This window comes from Bubalus bubalis, chromosome 12 (genome assembly GCF_019923935.1).
Source record: "Bubalus bubalis isolate 160015118507 breed Murrah chromosome 12, NDDB_SH_1, whole genome shotgun sequence".
Taxonomy (NCBI): domain Eukaryota; kingdom Metazoa; phylum Chordata; class Mammalia; order Artiodactyla; family Bovidae; genus Bubalus; species Bubalus bubalis.
In genome coordinates this window covers 49,863,886-49,879,695 of record NC_059168.1, presented here as the reverse complement: position 1 = coordinate 49,879,695, position 15,810 = coordinate 49,863,886, and the positions used below count along the sequence as shown (strand labels likewise).

Genomic DNA, 15,810 nt, shown 5'->3' with positions numbered 1-15,810 from the left:
AGGCAGGCTCTCTACCATTGAGCCACCAGGACATGAATGCTTGTACATGAAATACTTATCAAAGCAATAGATATGACATAAAGAATTTTTTCCTTTTAATCAAAGCATAAGATAGAAAGGAATACACATTAAAGTATCACAAGTTTTCATATGCATTAATGCTCTTCAATAAAATTAAGCAAATTAGTGTCATCTAATAAAGGGGATGACAGAGGATGAGATGGCTGGATGGCATCACCAACTCGATGGACATGAGTTTGAGTAGACTCCGGGAGCTGGTGATGGACAGGGAGGCCCTGCATGCTGCCATACATGGGGTCGCAAAGAGTCAGACACGACTGAGCGATTGAACTGAACTGAACTGAATGGAGAAGAGGATTTTAAGAATTTAAAAGGCAATTAGGAGGAGATTAGGGTAATTATGGAGTTTCCATTACTTCATTCCATATTCATTTATCAACTATACATATATATATGAGTTAAAAGTCTTGTAGTCAGTAACTGCTGGAGAATTTGGAATAGCAAAGAGATCAGTTGTAGCTGAAGTGATCAGAGAATCCTTGCTAGACCAGCCAAGACATTCTAGACCTTAAAAATATGGGGGTTTGATATTAATAGTTGAGAATAGAAGGCACTTCAAACCATTTAAATAAGGCAAAGAAGCATGAATAAGCATTTCAGGTTTGTAGCAAACTAAGAAGCTAAATTCACTTGAAATTTTTGAGATTAGGAGTAGATGGTCATGCTCTATTAACAGCAAAAGAAGATAAATCTGACCCATGTGTTTGGAATATTCTTAGTGACTTAATATCCAAAGGCATATTTGTTTAGCACAGGAATATGGGGATTATGACTCAATTTAAAAAACAAATCCCACACAGGGAACTATATTCAATATCGTGTGATAAGTCATAATAGAAAAGAATGTGAAAAAGTATATATATATATATATATATATATATATATAACTGAATCACTTTGCTATATAGCTAACATTAACACAACACTGTAAATCAGTCATACTTCAATAAAATATTTTTTTAAAGCAAAGCCCCATTCTCTTAGTGTGTCCCCAAACTAGAATTGGAGATGAAATGTCTTTGCCAGGTGTAGTTTGAAAGAGCAAGACCAGACAGCATTCTGGGTGGTGAAGGGGAGAGCAGACCCAAGATGGAAATCAGTCAGTATGAGACCAGGTAATAACAGGTGATGGGGCTTCTGCTCTGAAGAAGTTTATAATTTAAATAGAACAATGAAAATTCTTTAGAAGACACATTTTTTAAAATGTACATGTTCTGCAAGGGTTGCTGTGGCATATGGAGAAGGAGTAGGGGAAGGAGGTAGATGAAAACTTGTCTATAAACATCCAGAGCTTGACATGAATGAGCTCACTTTTCCTCTTCCTCAAGATAATTGAGGGAGAATGATGTTTCATTGGATAAAGCAGGCAGCTACTTTTTCAAGTTTTGAGCACTTTGAGAAATAAAGACCTGGATGACAAAGTGGTATAAAGTACCAGATAACTTGTAGGGGGAGATTGAAGAAAAGGGCTGAGCTAAACAGAAATGTGTGCCATTAATAATGACAGAAATAGCCAGGATTTGACAATCAGAAGTTCCATGGTGACGCTGAAGAAAACATCATAATGGGTTGTAAATCCTGGTGAAGGGAAGAAGGAGAGGAAGTGGTTAGGTGGGAAATAATGGGTGGGACTAAGCTTTTAATTCAGAAAGTTGGCTTTTAAGTGGTTTGGGATTAACACATACACACTGGGTGTGTGTGTGCTAAGTCACTTCAGTCATGTCCAACTCTGTGCAACACTATGGACCCAGGGATCGAAGCCACATCTCTTGTGTCTAACTTGCAATGGCAGGCAGGTTCTTTATCACTAGCACCACCTGGAAAGTCCCAGCATATACACACTGCTGCTGCTGCTGCTGCTAAGTTGCTTCAGTCGTGTCCGACTGTGCGACCCCATAGACGGCAGCCCACCAGGCTCCCCCGTCCCTGGGATTCTCCAGGCAAGAACACTGGAGTGGGTTGCCACTTCCTTCTCCAATGTGTGAAAGTGAAAAGTGAGAGTGAAGTTGCTCAGTCGTGTCAGACTCTTAGCAACCCCATGGACTGCAGCCTGCCAGGCTCCTCCGTCCATGGGATTTTCCAGGCAAGAGTATTGGAGTGGGGTGCCATTGCCTTCTCCACATATACACACTACTATATATAAAATAGATAATCAACAAGGACCCTACTGTATAGCACAGGGAACTCTACTCAATAATCTGTATAACCTAGATGGGAAAGAATCTGAAAAGGAATGGATATATGTATGTGTGTAATTGAATCACTTTGCTGTACACCTGAAACTAATACAACATTGTAAATCCAACAGAAATTTCTATTCCAATATAAAATAAAAATTTTAAGGTAAAAATAAAAATAAATAAATAGACTCTTGGAGTTAAATATCTATAATTACCTTTGAGAGCACTACCATACGATGTTGCACATATTTTCTTCACCCTTCCTGAAAGGTCCTTCTTGATGACAGCACCATCAACATTGCAACCATCGCCTCATCACGTTACGTTGGCCCACTGAAAGCTCGAGTAGATGAATGGCAGAAACAGCTTGCTTTGTTTAATCAAACGCTGGTGAGTAAGGGTAATTTCAATTCACGGACTCAGAGAATTGGAGAGTCACAGGACCTTAGAAGGCATTTGTTCACTTAGGGTTAGATAGTATAGAGTTTAGATGTAAGATTCAATACTGACATTTTATTATTCTCAGAATATAAGGAGAATGCAAATACCTTGAGCTCTTCTTTATAAGACTGTACTGTCAATAATTAGTTATTATTGCTGTGAAACAAAATACCACAAACGTTAGTCATATAAAACAAGATACATTTATTATCCCACGGCTTCTGTGGGTCAGGAGTTCATGGCTTAACTGGGTCTTATGTTTAAGGGTCTCACAAGGGTTCAGTCAAGATGTGGGCCAGGACTGGGTTCCCATCAGGGGTTCAACTAAGGGAAGATGCTGACAGATATCATTTCCTTGCAATTCCAGGACCAGGGGCTTCAGTTTCTCACTGGCTGTCAGTCAGAGGCCATCCTCAGCTCCTCCATGTTGCTCAATTTTTTTTTCCATGGACTTCCTCAACAAGATGACTTGTTTCATCAGTAAAGCAGGGAAGAGAAAGTCTCTAGGCAAGATGGAGGCTACAGCCTTGTGTACTTACACCTAATTGTGTACATCCTATTACCTTTACCATATTCTCCATAACTAGAAGCAAGTCGCAGGCGGCACCCACACTCAGGGGGAGAGGATCACACAGGACATGAAGCCCCGGTCCTGGGGCCACCTTTAGGGTCTTATCACAGCAAGCTCATATTTACTGGACTAATACTGTTCCTTGAAGTCTCTGTGGTGCCCTTCCTTTCATACACACTTCCTTTTTATTTTACTGTACCTCAGATTATCCCATAATAAAACAAAGAGCCCACTTACTCTGGTCTAATTTTGTTCCCATCCAATGTCTTTCTTTGACTTCAGTTTTTTCTCTTGAATTAATTGTGTTGGGGTTCCTCTATGTTCTGGGGCTTCCCTAGTATCTCAGACAGTAAAGAATCTGCCTGCAATGCAGGAGGCAGATCCTTTGATCCCTGAGTCAGGAAGATCCCCTGGAGAAGGAAATGCCAACCCATTCCAGTATTTTTTCCTGGAGAATTCCATGGACAGAGGAGCCTGGTGGGCTACAGTCTAGGGGGTCACGAAGAGTCAGACATGCCTGGGTGACACTTCCCTATATGTTCTAATATGAAAAGTTATCTATGACTTAATACAGGCACTAAGTAGGAAAAGACAATTTGTCTCATCTTTATTTCATAGAGACCTTTTTCAGGAATCCATCCTCTTCAATGTACACCTTATAATCTGATCCCTGAGTAACAGGGACCCTCCAGAGAATTAACTGCATAGAAAGTATGAACCTGAAATAAACCAGGGAGTGCTTGGGATATTAGGGATTAGGCATAGCCCCCAAATCTAGAGTGAGGTGAGAGATGCTCTTTTATGAATCTCAGGGTTATGGCAAGAGGCACAGTGGAGAGGTGAGGTCTACAGGCTTTAGATGTGACCCTGCTCTTGTGGTTTCTTTGATTAACAGTGATCATCTCTAAGAGGAGAGACAGTATACGGTTTTCTTATTCTTCCCAGTCTTATGTCTTTGCCACATGCTCTGTTATAAGTAGGTTTTACTCTTTTAATTGAAAATGAATTATATTTCATCTTTAAAAGGAGGGAGAGGGAAGAATATAGACCTCATTGAGGCAAAGAACCTTTTTTTATATATTTGGAAACAGTCACTAAACAGCTTCCCAACCCTTCAGATTCCTTGAACCATCTTGTTTCCCCCTAGAATGTCTCCTCTGAGCATTTTAATCCTCTTTCTTTGGGTCCATTCTGGTTACCACATGGTAGTAGACTCATTATAACTCTACTCATACCAAAAAAATGAGTTGGAATTAGGCTGAGATGAGTCTTGGATATTTTAAAGAGGTTTTATTTCAAAGGAGCTGTGAGGACATAGAGAATAAACTTATCATTATGGGGGGAAAGGGTGGGGGCCAGGAGAGGGATAGATTGGGAGTTTGGGATTGACATGTACACACTACTGAATTTAAAATAGATAACCAACAAGGACCTACTACACAGCATAGGAAACTCATTTCAATATTCTGTAATAACCTTGATGGGAAAATAATTTGAAAAAGAATTGATGCTTCTATTGGTTTAACTCAATCACTTTGCCATATACCATATCATTGCTAATCAACTATGCTCCAATATAAAATTAAAAAAAATTTTAATGAAAAATTAAGGCCTGTGAGACACTTACAAAATGTAGAAAATACAGTGAATCCTCATGTAGTTATTTTTAACATAGCTGTGTATTTTCAACTTTGGGTGAAAACATTTGATAATGTCCTTATTTTTCTCCTAGGAAGAATGGCTGAACTGCCAGAGAAACTGGCTCTACCTAGAGAGTATTTTTAATGCTCCAGATATTCAAAGGCAGTTGCCTGCAGAGGCCAAGATGTTCCTTCAAGTGGACAAGTCATGGAAGGAAATCATGAGGAAGGTTAACCGGCTGCCTAACGCTCTCCGAGCAGCTACTCAACCAGGTAGAAAAGAAACACACAAAAAGACTTTACAATCATCCACAGCATTCATCACCTGTAAGATTGTAATAATATGTGGTACATTCAACCCTTGATCTAGTCAGCACTGATGACCGGGAATATTTGTAGAACCTTTGACACTCTTGCTAAGCAATGTGAATTGAACACTTGTTATTTTATTACTATTAATGTGTTGTCATCATTATCTTTCAGCTCAGTTGATAGTTCTGGCACACAAGCATCTACTTCTTTTGCAGTGTGTAGCATTGGGCAATGTTGCCTCATACGGTATCACTGATGCTTCCATCTCACAATTTAGGTTACAAAACATACATTTCCATTCAGTTGACCCATTCTTACAGATTTCTAACCATACAAATTTCCACACTTTAAGTAATTCATTATAACCTCTTACGAATAATGCCACTAATGGTAATTCTAATCTCAGGGTTGAAATATGTTTTATTTATTTTTTAGTTGATTTTTATTGGAGTATAGTTGATTTTTAATGTTGTGTTAGTTTCAGGTATACAGCAAAGTGAATCAGTTATACATATACATATATTCACTCTTTTTTAGATTCTTTTCCCATATAGGTCATTAAAAAATATTGAATAGAGTCCCCAGTGTTTTACAGTTGAAATGTGTTTTAATAAGTTCTGTTTCTAGGGATGTAGAATCAAAATCTTTCAGGGTACACATACTGAGTGATTGAACTTTATGTTTTCTATCAGAGCCTCAGCTCAACGACTTGTTGTTCTGTAAATGGCAGCACATGGTCTCTCGTGGTGATAATCCCAGAGAGCTTCCTTCAGGCAGAAGCAGCTGCTGGGCTGTGGTCTCTGCCCAAAGACTCTTACAGAAATACACAGGGAAAACTCTATGGGATGATAGAATTGAAAACCTTAAAACTTTGGGGCTTCAAGCAGCTGCCCATAGTCCTTGGTTCCTAGTCCCCTTTCAGCCACAACTGTTATCACCCCAGTCTGTTTCTGCCATCACATCTCCCTCTCTACCGCTTATAAAGACCCTGTGATTACACTGGGCCCACCGCATGATCTGCGATAATCTCCCCATCCTGTGATCCATAATGTAATCACATCTGCCAGGTGCCTTTTCCCATAAAAACTAACAAATTCTCATGTTCTGGGGATTAAAACATGGATATCTCTGAAAGACCTTTTATCTTGTCTAGCACCCCCCAACTCAATGTGCATATTGAAAACTTTTGCTGCAATAATATTAATGTGTCTTATTGCAGAGTGCTGCCCCAGTCCCTACTGGACTTTTGTTGTATAACTTTTGGAATTAAAAAAAAAAGATTTCAAAAATACATTTAGTCCCAGGGATTTCAGATACAGAAGTGTGGAGATATATATATATATATCTTCCCTAGTGGCTCAGATGGTAAAGAATCCGCCTGCAATGCAGGAGACCTGGGTTCAATCCCTGGGTCAGGGAGATCCCCTGGAGAAGGGAATGGCAATCCACTCCAGTATTCTTGCCTGGAGAATCCCATGGACGGAGGAGCCTGGTGGGCTACAGTCCATGGGGTCACAAAGAGTCAGACACGACTGAGCGACTTCACTTTCACTTTCACTTTCTTTTCACTAATCACATAGAGCCTTGGAGACCGTGGAAAAGACTGGATTTGATTCTTGAACAGGTATGGAAGTCAGGTAGTGTGATAGGCACCAAAACATCAATGTCAAGTGAGACATGAATCTTGCTTCTTAAGGTGCTACTGTTTAGTGATGAAGAAATAGGGTGTGATTGCCACAATTTCAGCATCTAAAGATGGCAGAAGAAATAGAAGACATGAGTAAGGAAGTGACAAAGAAAATGTAGCTTTTAGAGAATGGCTTTGTTTGAAGGGTCAAGAGGAGGCAGTTGTTTGGCTTTAGTTTGTGCACCCCTAATCCCCAAAAGTGAATGATGCCGGATAAAAAGGTTTCAAATTAAATGCTTGTTCTTCAGTGGCAGATATTAAAATTAATGACATCATTAAGGGATAGACTTGGAGCTTGGAGTTGGTAGACACAAAGTATTACACTTAGAATAGATAAACAACAAGGTCCTAATGTATAGCATAGGGAACTATACTCAGTATCCTGGGGTAAGCCATAATGGAAAAGAAGATAAAGGAATGTATATATGTGTATAACTGAGTGATTTTGCTATACAGCAGAGATTATCACAACATTGTAAGTCAACTATACTTCAATTAAGAAATAGAATAAGATAGATGCTAAAAAAATACTTAACATTCTTAACCAACCTTCCCAAATTTTAATTTATTAGACCATTCTTTTACCAAATAAAACCAAAGCTTTTTAAAAAGTTAATATCATATTTAAAATTATATTCTCTATTTATTTCAACAAGACTTTACCAATACCTTTTTTTCAATGAACAGGGCTTCTGGAGACTTTTCAAAATAATAATGCATTACTTGACCAAATTCAGAAGTGTCTAGAGGCATATTTAGAATCAAAAAGAGTTATCTTTCCAAGGTAAGTTTATAAAGCTACCAACAACAGTTTTAGTAGTTGAGTTTCCATGAATTTGTGAAGATATACTTTAAAACAAACCATAACCTCAAAACATCAGGGGACCAAAAAGGGAAGCAGGAAATATATTTCATAATAGCAATGTAGCTCATCTCTTGATTGGGATGTGTAAATGTCAAGGACAAAGATACAGTGTTTGGTGTAAGTGGGTAGGTGCTGGAAGAACTCTTGATCACAGCACCGTTTCACTGCTGGGTGTGTATGTGTGCACCTGCATGAGTGCATGTGTCCACGGATGTATCTGTAAAAAGTTAGAGACCTTTGTTGCCTGAGCTGATTTCTTTAGGCTAATTGATGGCCTAAGAGGGTCACTGTAGAAGTCATCTAAAAGGTCATTTCACAAATTCCAAATGAAATTTTTTACTCATCCATTCATTCTAGAAACATACCAAATGTTTTGCTCAATGTTAAAGATATAAGAAGAAAAGGCCAGATCCCTGCTCTAATGGAGCTCGTGGTTAGCAGGTGGACAGTCATGTAAATAAACCATTTCAGTGCAATTTTATATGAACAGACCATGACTACCTAATGATCGCAAGAGCTCCAGACTTCATTCAGTGGGGCACACTGTACTGTAACATAGACAATATCACAAAATGTTCATCTTCTGTGGATTTTTCCTGTTAGCTGTAAAAGAAATGGCTGATAAGTTCTGTCCAAGTCAGCCAGTGTTACATGCTTATGTTGGTTATTTGATTAAGAGGGTTTGTTGCTGGGTACCACTCCAGGGTATGTATATGCACAAGACATCCAAGATCTGGAAGATTTGATTGAGTTCAACAGATTCAGGCAACACAGGAAAAGATAGAGGAATAGGTTTGAGATGTACCTTTTATTTCACTCTTAAAGCAGTGGCTCCCAGCTTGGGTCTCCCCAGTGTACAGAGAAAATCTGTACACTACTTCTGATATTTAAAAAAACCTGGACACAAATTTACCTGTGATAATGCTGAACACCCAAAGCATCAGCTTTTGTTTTTTCCTTTTGTTTAGAATTATGTCAACTAGGCCTGCAGTGTTTATTAGGTCAAGAGGCTCTGTGCACCATTGATTTCACTTTCCAAGCCTTAAGAAAGACATGTTATGAACCATATGAATTAGTTCCTGGGGCTACAAGTTAGGTCCTGGGGACACAAGAGGAATGCAGCATGGTTCCTGCTTTGTCAGGGTTCATAGTCCAATCTTGACAGTTGTCTGTTTCATTAGTTGAAAAGGGAGATGAATTATTCTGTATCTGGTAGGACTAATAGAGTGCAACCCCAAAACATCTTTATTTCTAAAGACTACCTCTGCATTCCCTACAAGGGGCTAGTTTATTCCTGCTCAGAATCTTAAGCAGACCTCATGAATTTTCTGGCCATTCTCAGATAATAATGCCAAAAAATCTCTTGTTGTCTTAACCCACTAAACAATCTGTAATCATCAAAACTCTGAAATTCTTTCAAAGTGAAAACATCTCCCTTCTCTGGCCCAGGCCTGTTGCAAAGCTGAAGCCTTTAGTGATGATAAGGATGTATAATGGTCAACCCTCCCTACTTCCTATTAGGTTTCTGGGATCTCCAGGTTTGGAGCAGGGAAGGGAGGAGAGGCAGTACAGCAGGAGAAATCTGAGTTGGCTGGTACCCAACTGGCCCCCTCTCTCACATGGGGCCTTCCATGAGCTCATGAGAATCCTCCAGTCCTGAGGGATCTCTCATAGGCAGTTTCCTCCGTAGGAGTAAAGTGTCTTCTCCAGCCAGACCCTCATCCCTCTCTCTCATCCCTCAGCATCCAGGTATGCCCCTTCTCCAGGTTTTTTTTTTTTCCATAGAATATCTTCATGCCTTCAAATGGCCCTGTTGGGCATCTAAGAAAATCCCTTGCCAGCTCACATCAGCACAGCCCACATGTGTGTAGTCACAGAATCAAGTAAGTTTCCAGCAACCACACATTCAGTCAGTCAACAAATTATGTATTGAATACCAGGTATATATGAGGTACAAGGCTGAATTCCAGGGAAAACAAATAATATACCTTCCCTTTAGGAGCTCAAAGCCAAGTAACAGACATGTGACCAAATCAGTATCATAGCAAGTGCTAGCATTTTTACAAATTTTATGAAAAATCTCTACCTTTTATGTACCAGGCACTAACTCCAGACGCTTGAGATGCAGCCACACTAATCTTTATAATAATCATATTTAGAGATGTGTGGCTTCCCCAGAAACCTAAAACCAATAGGTCCAGGAAATCAGTGGATGGGGAAGAGATGTGGGCAAGGGATTCATCTTTCATGCCTATATAAGGTTTTGCTTCAATTTCAAGTTACATTTTAAGTATATTCTTTAATCTAGATTTTACTTCTTGTCAAATGATGAGCTCTTGGAGATTTTGGCCCAGACACGAAATCCCCAAGCTGTGCAGCCACACTTAAGGAAATGCTTCGACTCCATTTCAAAGCTTGAATTTGCTCTCCTGCCTCCTACTGAGGGAAAAATTCCTGGAATGGATGCAGAGCCAGAAAAGGTTTACACTAATGATATTTTAGCGATGCTATCACCAGAGGGAGAAAGGGTAAGGTATTCTTGTTAATAATTCTTTATGGGCAAACTTTGTTACTCTTCCAGGGTTGGAGAATGGAGATTTTATTCATCAGCATGCTAAGCATTCACCAAGTGCTACATGCCCTGGTCTTGGGCTGGCTCAACAATTTCAAAAATAACCATGATTAAATTCTTGCCCTCAAAGAATTCAAAGTCCAGCAGAGACATAGTCAAACAACTGAAAAGTCCCATACTAAATGTAATAACAGAGGTGTGTGCTCTGTTCTTGGAAACAGGGTGGAAAGAACTGGAGCCAAGTCTTAACTCTCCACAAGGAGCAAAGGAGTAGCCTAGATAAGAGCTGGTTCTACTGCCTGGTCACGTGGATTCCACTCCCAATCCTTAATCTCAGCTATAAAATGAGGATTAGTAATAGTGCCCAATTAATGAGTTGCTGGAGTTTTTCAGGTGTTCCTGTATGTACATTACTTTAGAATAGTACCAAGCGGGTGCTATGAAGTATTAGTTGTCACTGTTTGACTGCAGTGTCTCCTAGGCTCTGCACAGTACCTGGAATACAGTAGGCATCAACCAAGTGAATGCACTAGCAGACTATGGGGAACCAAGTGACATCACAGAGGAGAATCACACACAGACAGACAGACACACACACACAGAGGCAGCCAAGGAAGATAGAGAGGAGACATGGAAGGGAGAGCATTCCACACAGACAAGTCACTCAGGGAAATGCCAAGGATTTTAGTCCAATTAGAACACAGTAGTATATCTATGGGATCAGTAAGAACCCATAGGCATTTTACTTGTACTGTGCAGGCACCCCAATGTTCATAGCAGCACTGTTTACAACAGCCAAGACATGGATGCAAACTAAGTGTCCACCAACAGATGGATAGTTAAGAAGATGTGAATATATATATGTGTGTGTGTAAATATATATATATCGTTGTTGTTGTTCAGTTGCCAAGTCCAGGCCAACTCTTTGCGACTCCATGGACTGCAGCACATCAGGCCTCCCAGTTCCTCAACATCTCCTAGAGTTTGCCCAAGTTCATGTCCATTGCATCAGTAATGCCATTCAGAGTAATGGGATATTACTCATCCATAAAAAAGTATAAAACTTTACCATTTGCAACAATATACGTGGACCTGGAGGGTTTTATGCCAAGGGAAATAAACAAAGACAAATATTGTATATTTTCCCTTAATAGGGGATCTAAAAAATAATACAAACTAGTAAATATAACAAAACAGAAACAGATTCACAGATATAGAAAACAAATTAGTTACTAGTGGGAAGAGTCAAGGAGGGTAGGGTATTATAGGGGTAGGGGATTAAGAGGTACACACTACTAATACCACATATAAAATAAATAAACAACAAGGAAATATTGTACAGCACAGGGCAGTATAACCATTAAAGTAATAACTTTAAATGAAGTAGAATCTATAAAAATATTGAATCATTATGTTGTATTCCTGAAACTTATAGAATATTGTAAATCAAGTAGACCTCAATAATTTTATTTACTTGACCTAAATTGATTCCCTGGCAAAAGACTTTGCTCATCACTAGTGCAGATGAGAGAGGAAAGACCCCTAAATCTGCCAGGATTTAGGGAAGACAGGACATGTAAAGCGAGGGTTGAAGAAGTGAGCAGATTCTGGAGCCCAGATAAGCAAGGCAGTCAACCCAGTCCAGTAGTCTTGCCTGGAAAATCCCATGGATGGAGGAACCTTGTAGGCTGTAGTCCATGGGGTCAAGAAGAGTCGGACACGACTGAGCGACTTCACTTTCACTTTTCACTTTCATGCATTGGAGAAGGAAATGGCAACCCACTCCAGCGTTCTTGCCTGGAGAATCCCAGGGACGGTGGAGCCTGGTGGGCTGTTGTCTATGGGTCACACAGAGTCGGACACAACTGAAGCAACTTAGCAACAGCAGCAGTAGCAGCAGCAGCAGGTCATTGAAAGTCCAAGAAATAAATGTGAAAAGTACTGAAAAGTGTCAATTGGAGTGAACAATTGGGAGAACACTGGTTACCTTAGGGGCTTCCCAGGTGGCTCAGTGGTAAAGAATCCACCTGCCAATGCAGGAGACACAGGTTTGATCCCTGGATTGGGAAGATACCCTGGAGTAGGAAATAGCAACCCACTCCAGTATGCTTGCCTAGAAAATTCCATGGACAGAGAAGTCTGGCAGGCTGCAGTCTGCTTGTGTCCAAAGAGTCAGACACTACTGAGCACGCACCCACCTGATCATCTTAATAACCTGACCAGGTTTAGAGGAATGGTTGGAGCCAAAAATCATATGGCAGCAGGTAGGCAAAGAAAGTGGAGGAATTCATTTAGCACACATAAACTCCTCTTTGGGCTTTCCTGGTAGATCAGACAGTAAAAAATCTGCCTGCAATGCAGACCATATTCCATCCCTGGGTCAGGAAGATCCCCTGGAGGAGGGCATGGCAAGCCACTCCAGTATTCTTACCTGGAGAATTCCAAAGACAGAGGAGCCTGGTGGGTAAGATACAACTGAGCAAAGAGTTGGACACAACTGAGTGACACACACATATACACACACACACACGGCTCCTCTTTCCACACAACTGAGTCACACACACACACACACACACACGGCTCCTCTTTCCACACAACTGAGTCACATACACACACACACACAGCTCCTCTTTCCAAGAGTTGGCCCCAAAGGGAAGCCGTGAAATAACCCACTAAGTATAGGTGGGTAGCAGAGAAGGCAATGGCACCCCACTCCAGTACTCTTGCCTGAAAAATCCCATGGATGGAGGAGCCTGGTAGGCTGCAGTCCATGGGATCGCGAAGAGTCCGACAGGACTGAGCGACTTCACTTTCACTTTTCACTTTCATGCATTGGAGGAGGAAATGGCAACCCACTCCAGTGTTCTTGCCTGGAGAATCCCAGGGACGGGGGAGCCTGGTGGGCTGCCGTCTATGGGGTCACACGGAGTTGGACACAACTGAAGTGACTTAGCAGCAGCAGCAGCAGAGGTAGGTAGGTACTTCCCTAGGGGTTCCTTAGCTAACACTCCATGCTCCCAATGCAGGGGGCCTGAGTTTGATCGCTGGTCAGGGAACTAGATCCCACGTGCCACAACTAAAAATTCTGCATGAGGCATAGCCAAACCATTTTTTTTTTAAAGTAGAAGTGGGTAAAGTGAGAGTGGAATATCAATAGAAAGTTTCAGTGTCTGTGGCCACGCTGCCGTGTTTACTGAGCTCAGGATTCTGTTAGGGATGTATGGAGGATGTTATCACCTCTCTGATTACCTTCCAGGTGAGCCTGGGGAAAGGCCTAAAGGCCAGAGGCAACGTGGAGGAGTGGCTGGGCAAAGTGGAGGAAGCCATGTTTACGTCTCTGCGCCGCCTGTGCAAAGCCGCCATCGCGGACTATCTGGGGAAACAGAGAACAGTGTGGGTGGTCGCAGGCCACCCTTCTCAGGTAACAGGCTCCTTTCAGTCTCCGCCTCTGCATCTTACTCGGCTGAGAGGAAGCCCACAATGAAGGAGGGTGTTTCCCTGCAGGTGATCCTGACCGTTTCTCAAATCATGTGGTGCCGCGATTTGACGGAGTGTTTGGAAAAAGAAGAGGGGAATCACTTAGAGGCCCTGGAAGATTTTGAAAAAGTGAACTTTGAGGTGAGATTAGGGGCAGATCAATATCAGACGTATCGCTGGGCAAGATGGTCCCAGTGGCTCTTATGGGCGTGGTTGATACAAATTCATTACTTCGGAAATTGTAAGGCTCTTCTAAGGATAAAACAGTGACAGGTTACTAAAATCTTTCTGCATCTTTCTAATATCGACGAGAGAAGTCATAAACATTACTTAACTAAATGATTAGCCTCCGTTTTGTAAATCATAGAAATCATGAAGTGTCATTACATCATTATGTCACATTAAAAAAATGTTTCTGAAGGCCTGTAATCTGTATTTTAATCAAGGATCACAGAATGAATTGTAAAAGGCTCTATTTCGACTATGTATGAAATAAATATATATTAATTAATAAAACTGAATGGCTTTTAACTGTTTTAAAAAAAAAAATGGTAAGGCTCTGAGATGACATCCAAAGATTTGGGGTGCTCACAAAAACTGCCTCTGTTCAAGTTTTCTCAGCAATACTCCCTTGATGTTTGCATAGTATTTATGTGTGTGGTCAGTCGCTTAGTCGTGTCTGACTCCTTGTGAACCCATGGACTGCAGCTCTCCAGGCTCCTCTGTCCATGGGGATTCTCCAGGCAAGAATACGGGAGTAGGTTGCCATGCCCTCCTCCAGGCGATCTTCCCAACCCAGGGATCAAACCCAGGTCTCCCGCATTGCCATATTTATATGAACACTTTTAACAATAGAAGGAAAAAAAGCAATTCAAAAGGAAAAATGTCAGGATTATCAGGGTTTGCCACCTTTAAGGAGAAATGGTATACTGGATCCTGATGTCTCTCCCAGAAGTTGATTTGATCGAGGAAAACCACAGGATTTGTGCCATTTCTGTTCTTCAGCCCAACACATGCTTTTCTACTGTTTTATAGAACCCTTAGGCAATGATCAGTAAAGCCATAAGATTGAATTAATTAAATACCATTCTACACAAATTTTTGAGCTATCCTTAGAAAATGCAGCTTACAGCGAGGCCAGATCTTCAACTCCAAATCCAATTCTACTTCCAAGCAATGTTGCATTTTTAAAGACTCACCCTTAGGGGAATTTTCTGGTGCTCCAGTGGTTAGGACTCTGCTCTTGCACTGCAGGGGGCACGGCTTTGATACCTGGTTGGGGAACTGAGATCCTGCATTCTGCATGGCATGGCCAAAATAATTTTTTTTTAGAAAATCACACTTAAAACAGGAAAAGGAGGAAACAGCTTCCTTGAAATAAAAGAAAACTCTCTTATAAAGTTCTCAATAGAATTTCACCTCAGAGAGCTCCAGAGAGAAGACTCACTAAGGAAAGTCCCACTGATCTCTTTACAGAGGTGACCCTTGATCAGGATCAGCCTGAGTGAAAATTCAGCCAGTCAAGGTTTTCAAAGTCACTGCCCTTCTTTGAAAAGGATTTAACGACTTAACATGAACGCTTTTGGTTAATCAGCCATTGGCTTGGTTTAAATGCCTGAGTTTTATGAATATCCAAAAATAAAAGAACCTAGCCCTATAAATGAGAAGCACCACCTTAATCACATTTAATTTTTGAGGAGAACAGTCTTCTCTGGAGACATCATCACAGGATGGTTAAGAGCTTTCCTCAAGGCAAATGTCTACCTAGGTCTCATTTTTGCCACTTTATTGACTGTGACGGCCACCAGTTTACTTACCCTCTCTGACCTTCAGTTCCCTCTCATGTGAAATGGGGGTAAATCTAGTATGTACTTCATAGGAGTCTTATTGGAATCAAATAAGTTAAATTGTTGTCATATTTGGTCACAGAATTACAGATTTTTATGAAATTTGGAATTGACATTTTTCAAAACTTTAATTTTTT

General features: G+C 40.7%; 1 protein-coding gene across 1 annotated transcript in view; it reads left to right on the top strand.

Moving 5' to 3' along the window:
• DNAH6 (dynein axonemal heavy chain 6) overlaps positions 1–15,810 on the top strand; it is a 279,376-nt gene that overhangs the window by 89,549 nt on the left and 174,017 nt on the right. The window contains exons 21-26 of the mRNA XM_006055830.4: positions 2,532–2,651; positions 5,006–5,186; positions 7,600–7,696; positions 10,086–10,305; positions 13,606–13,770; positions 13,854–13,967. Coding sequence (XP_006055892.4) covers positions 2,532–2,651; positions 5,006–5,186; positions 7,600–7,696; positions 10,086–10,305; positions 13,606–13,770; positions 13,854–13,967 — 897 coding nt within the window. The remainder of the gene's footprint in view (positions 1–2,531; positions 2,652–5,005; positions 5,187–7,599; positions 7,697–10,085; positions 10,306–13,605; positions 13,771–13,853; positions 13,968–15,810) is intronic.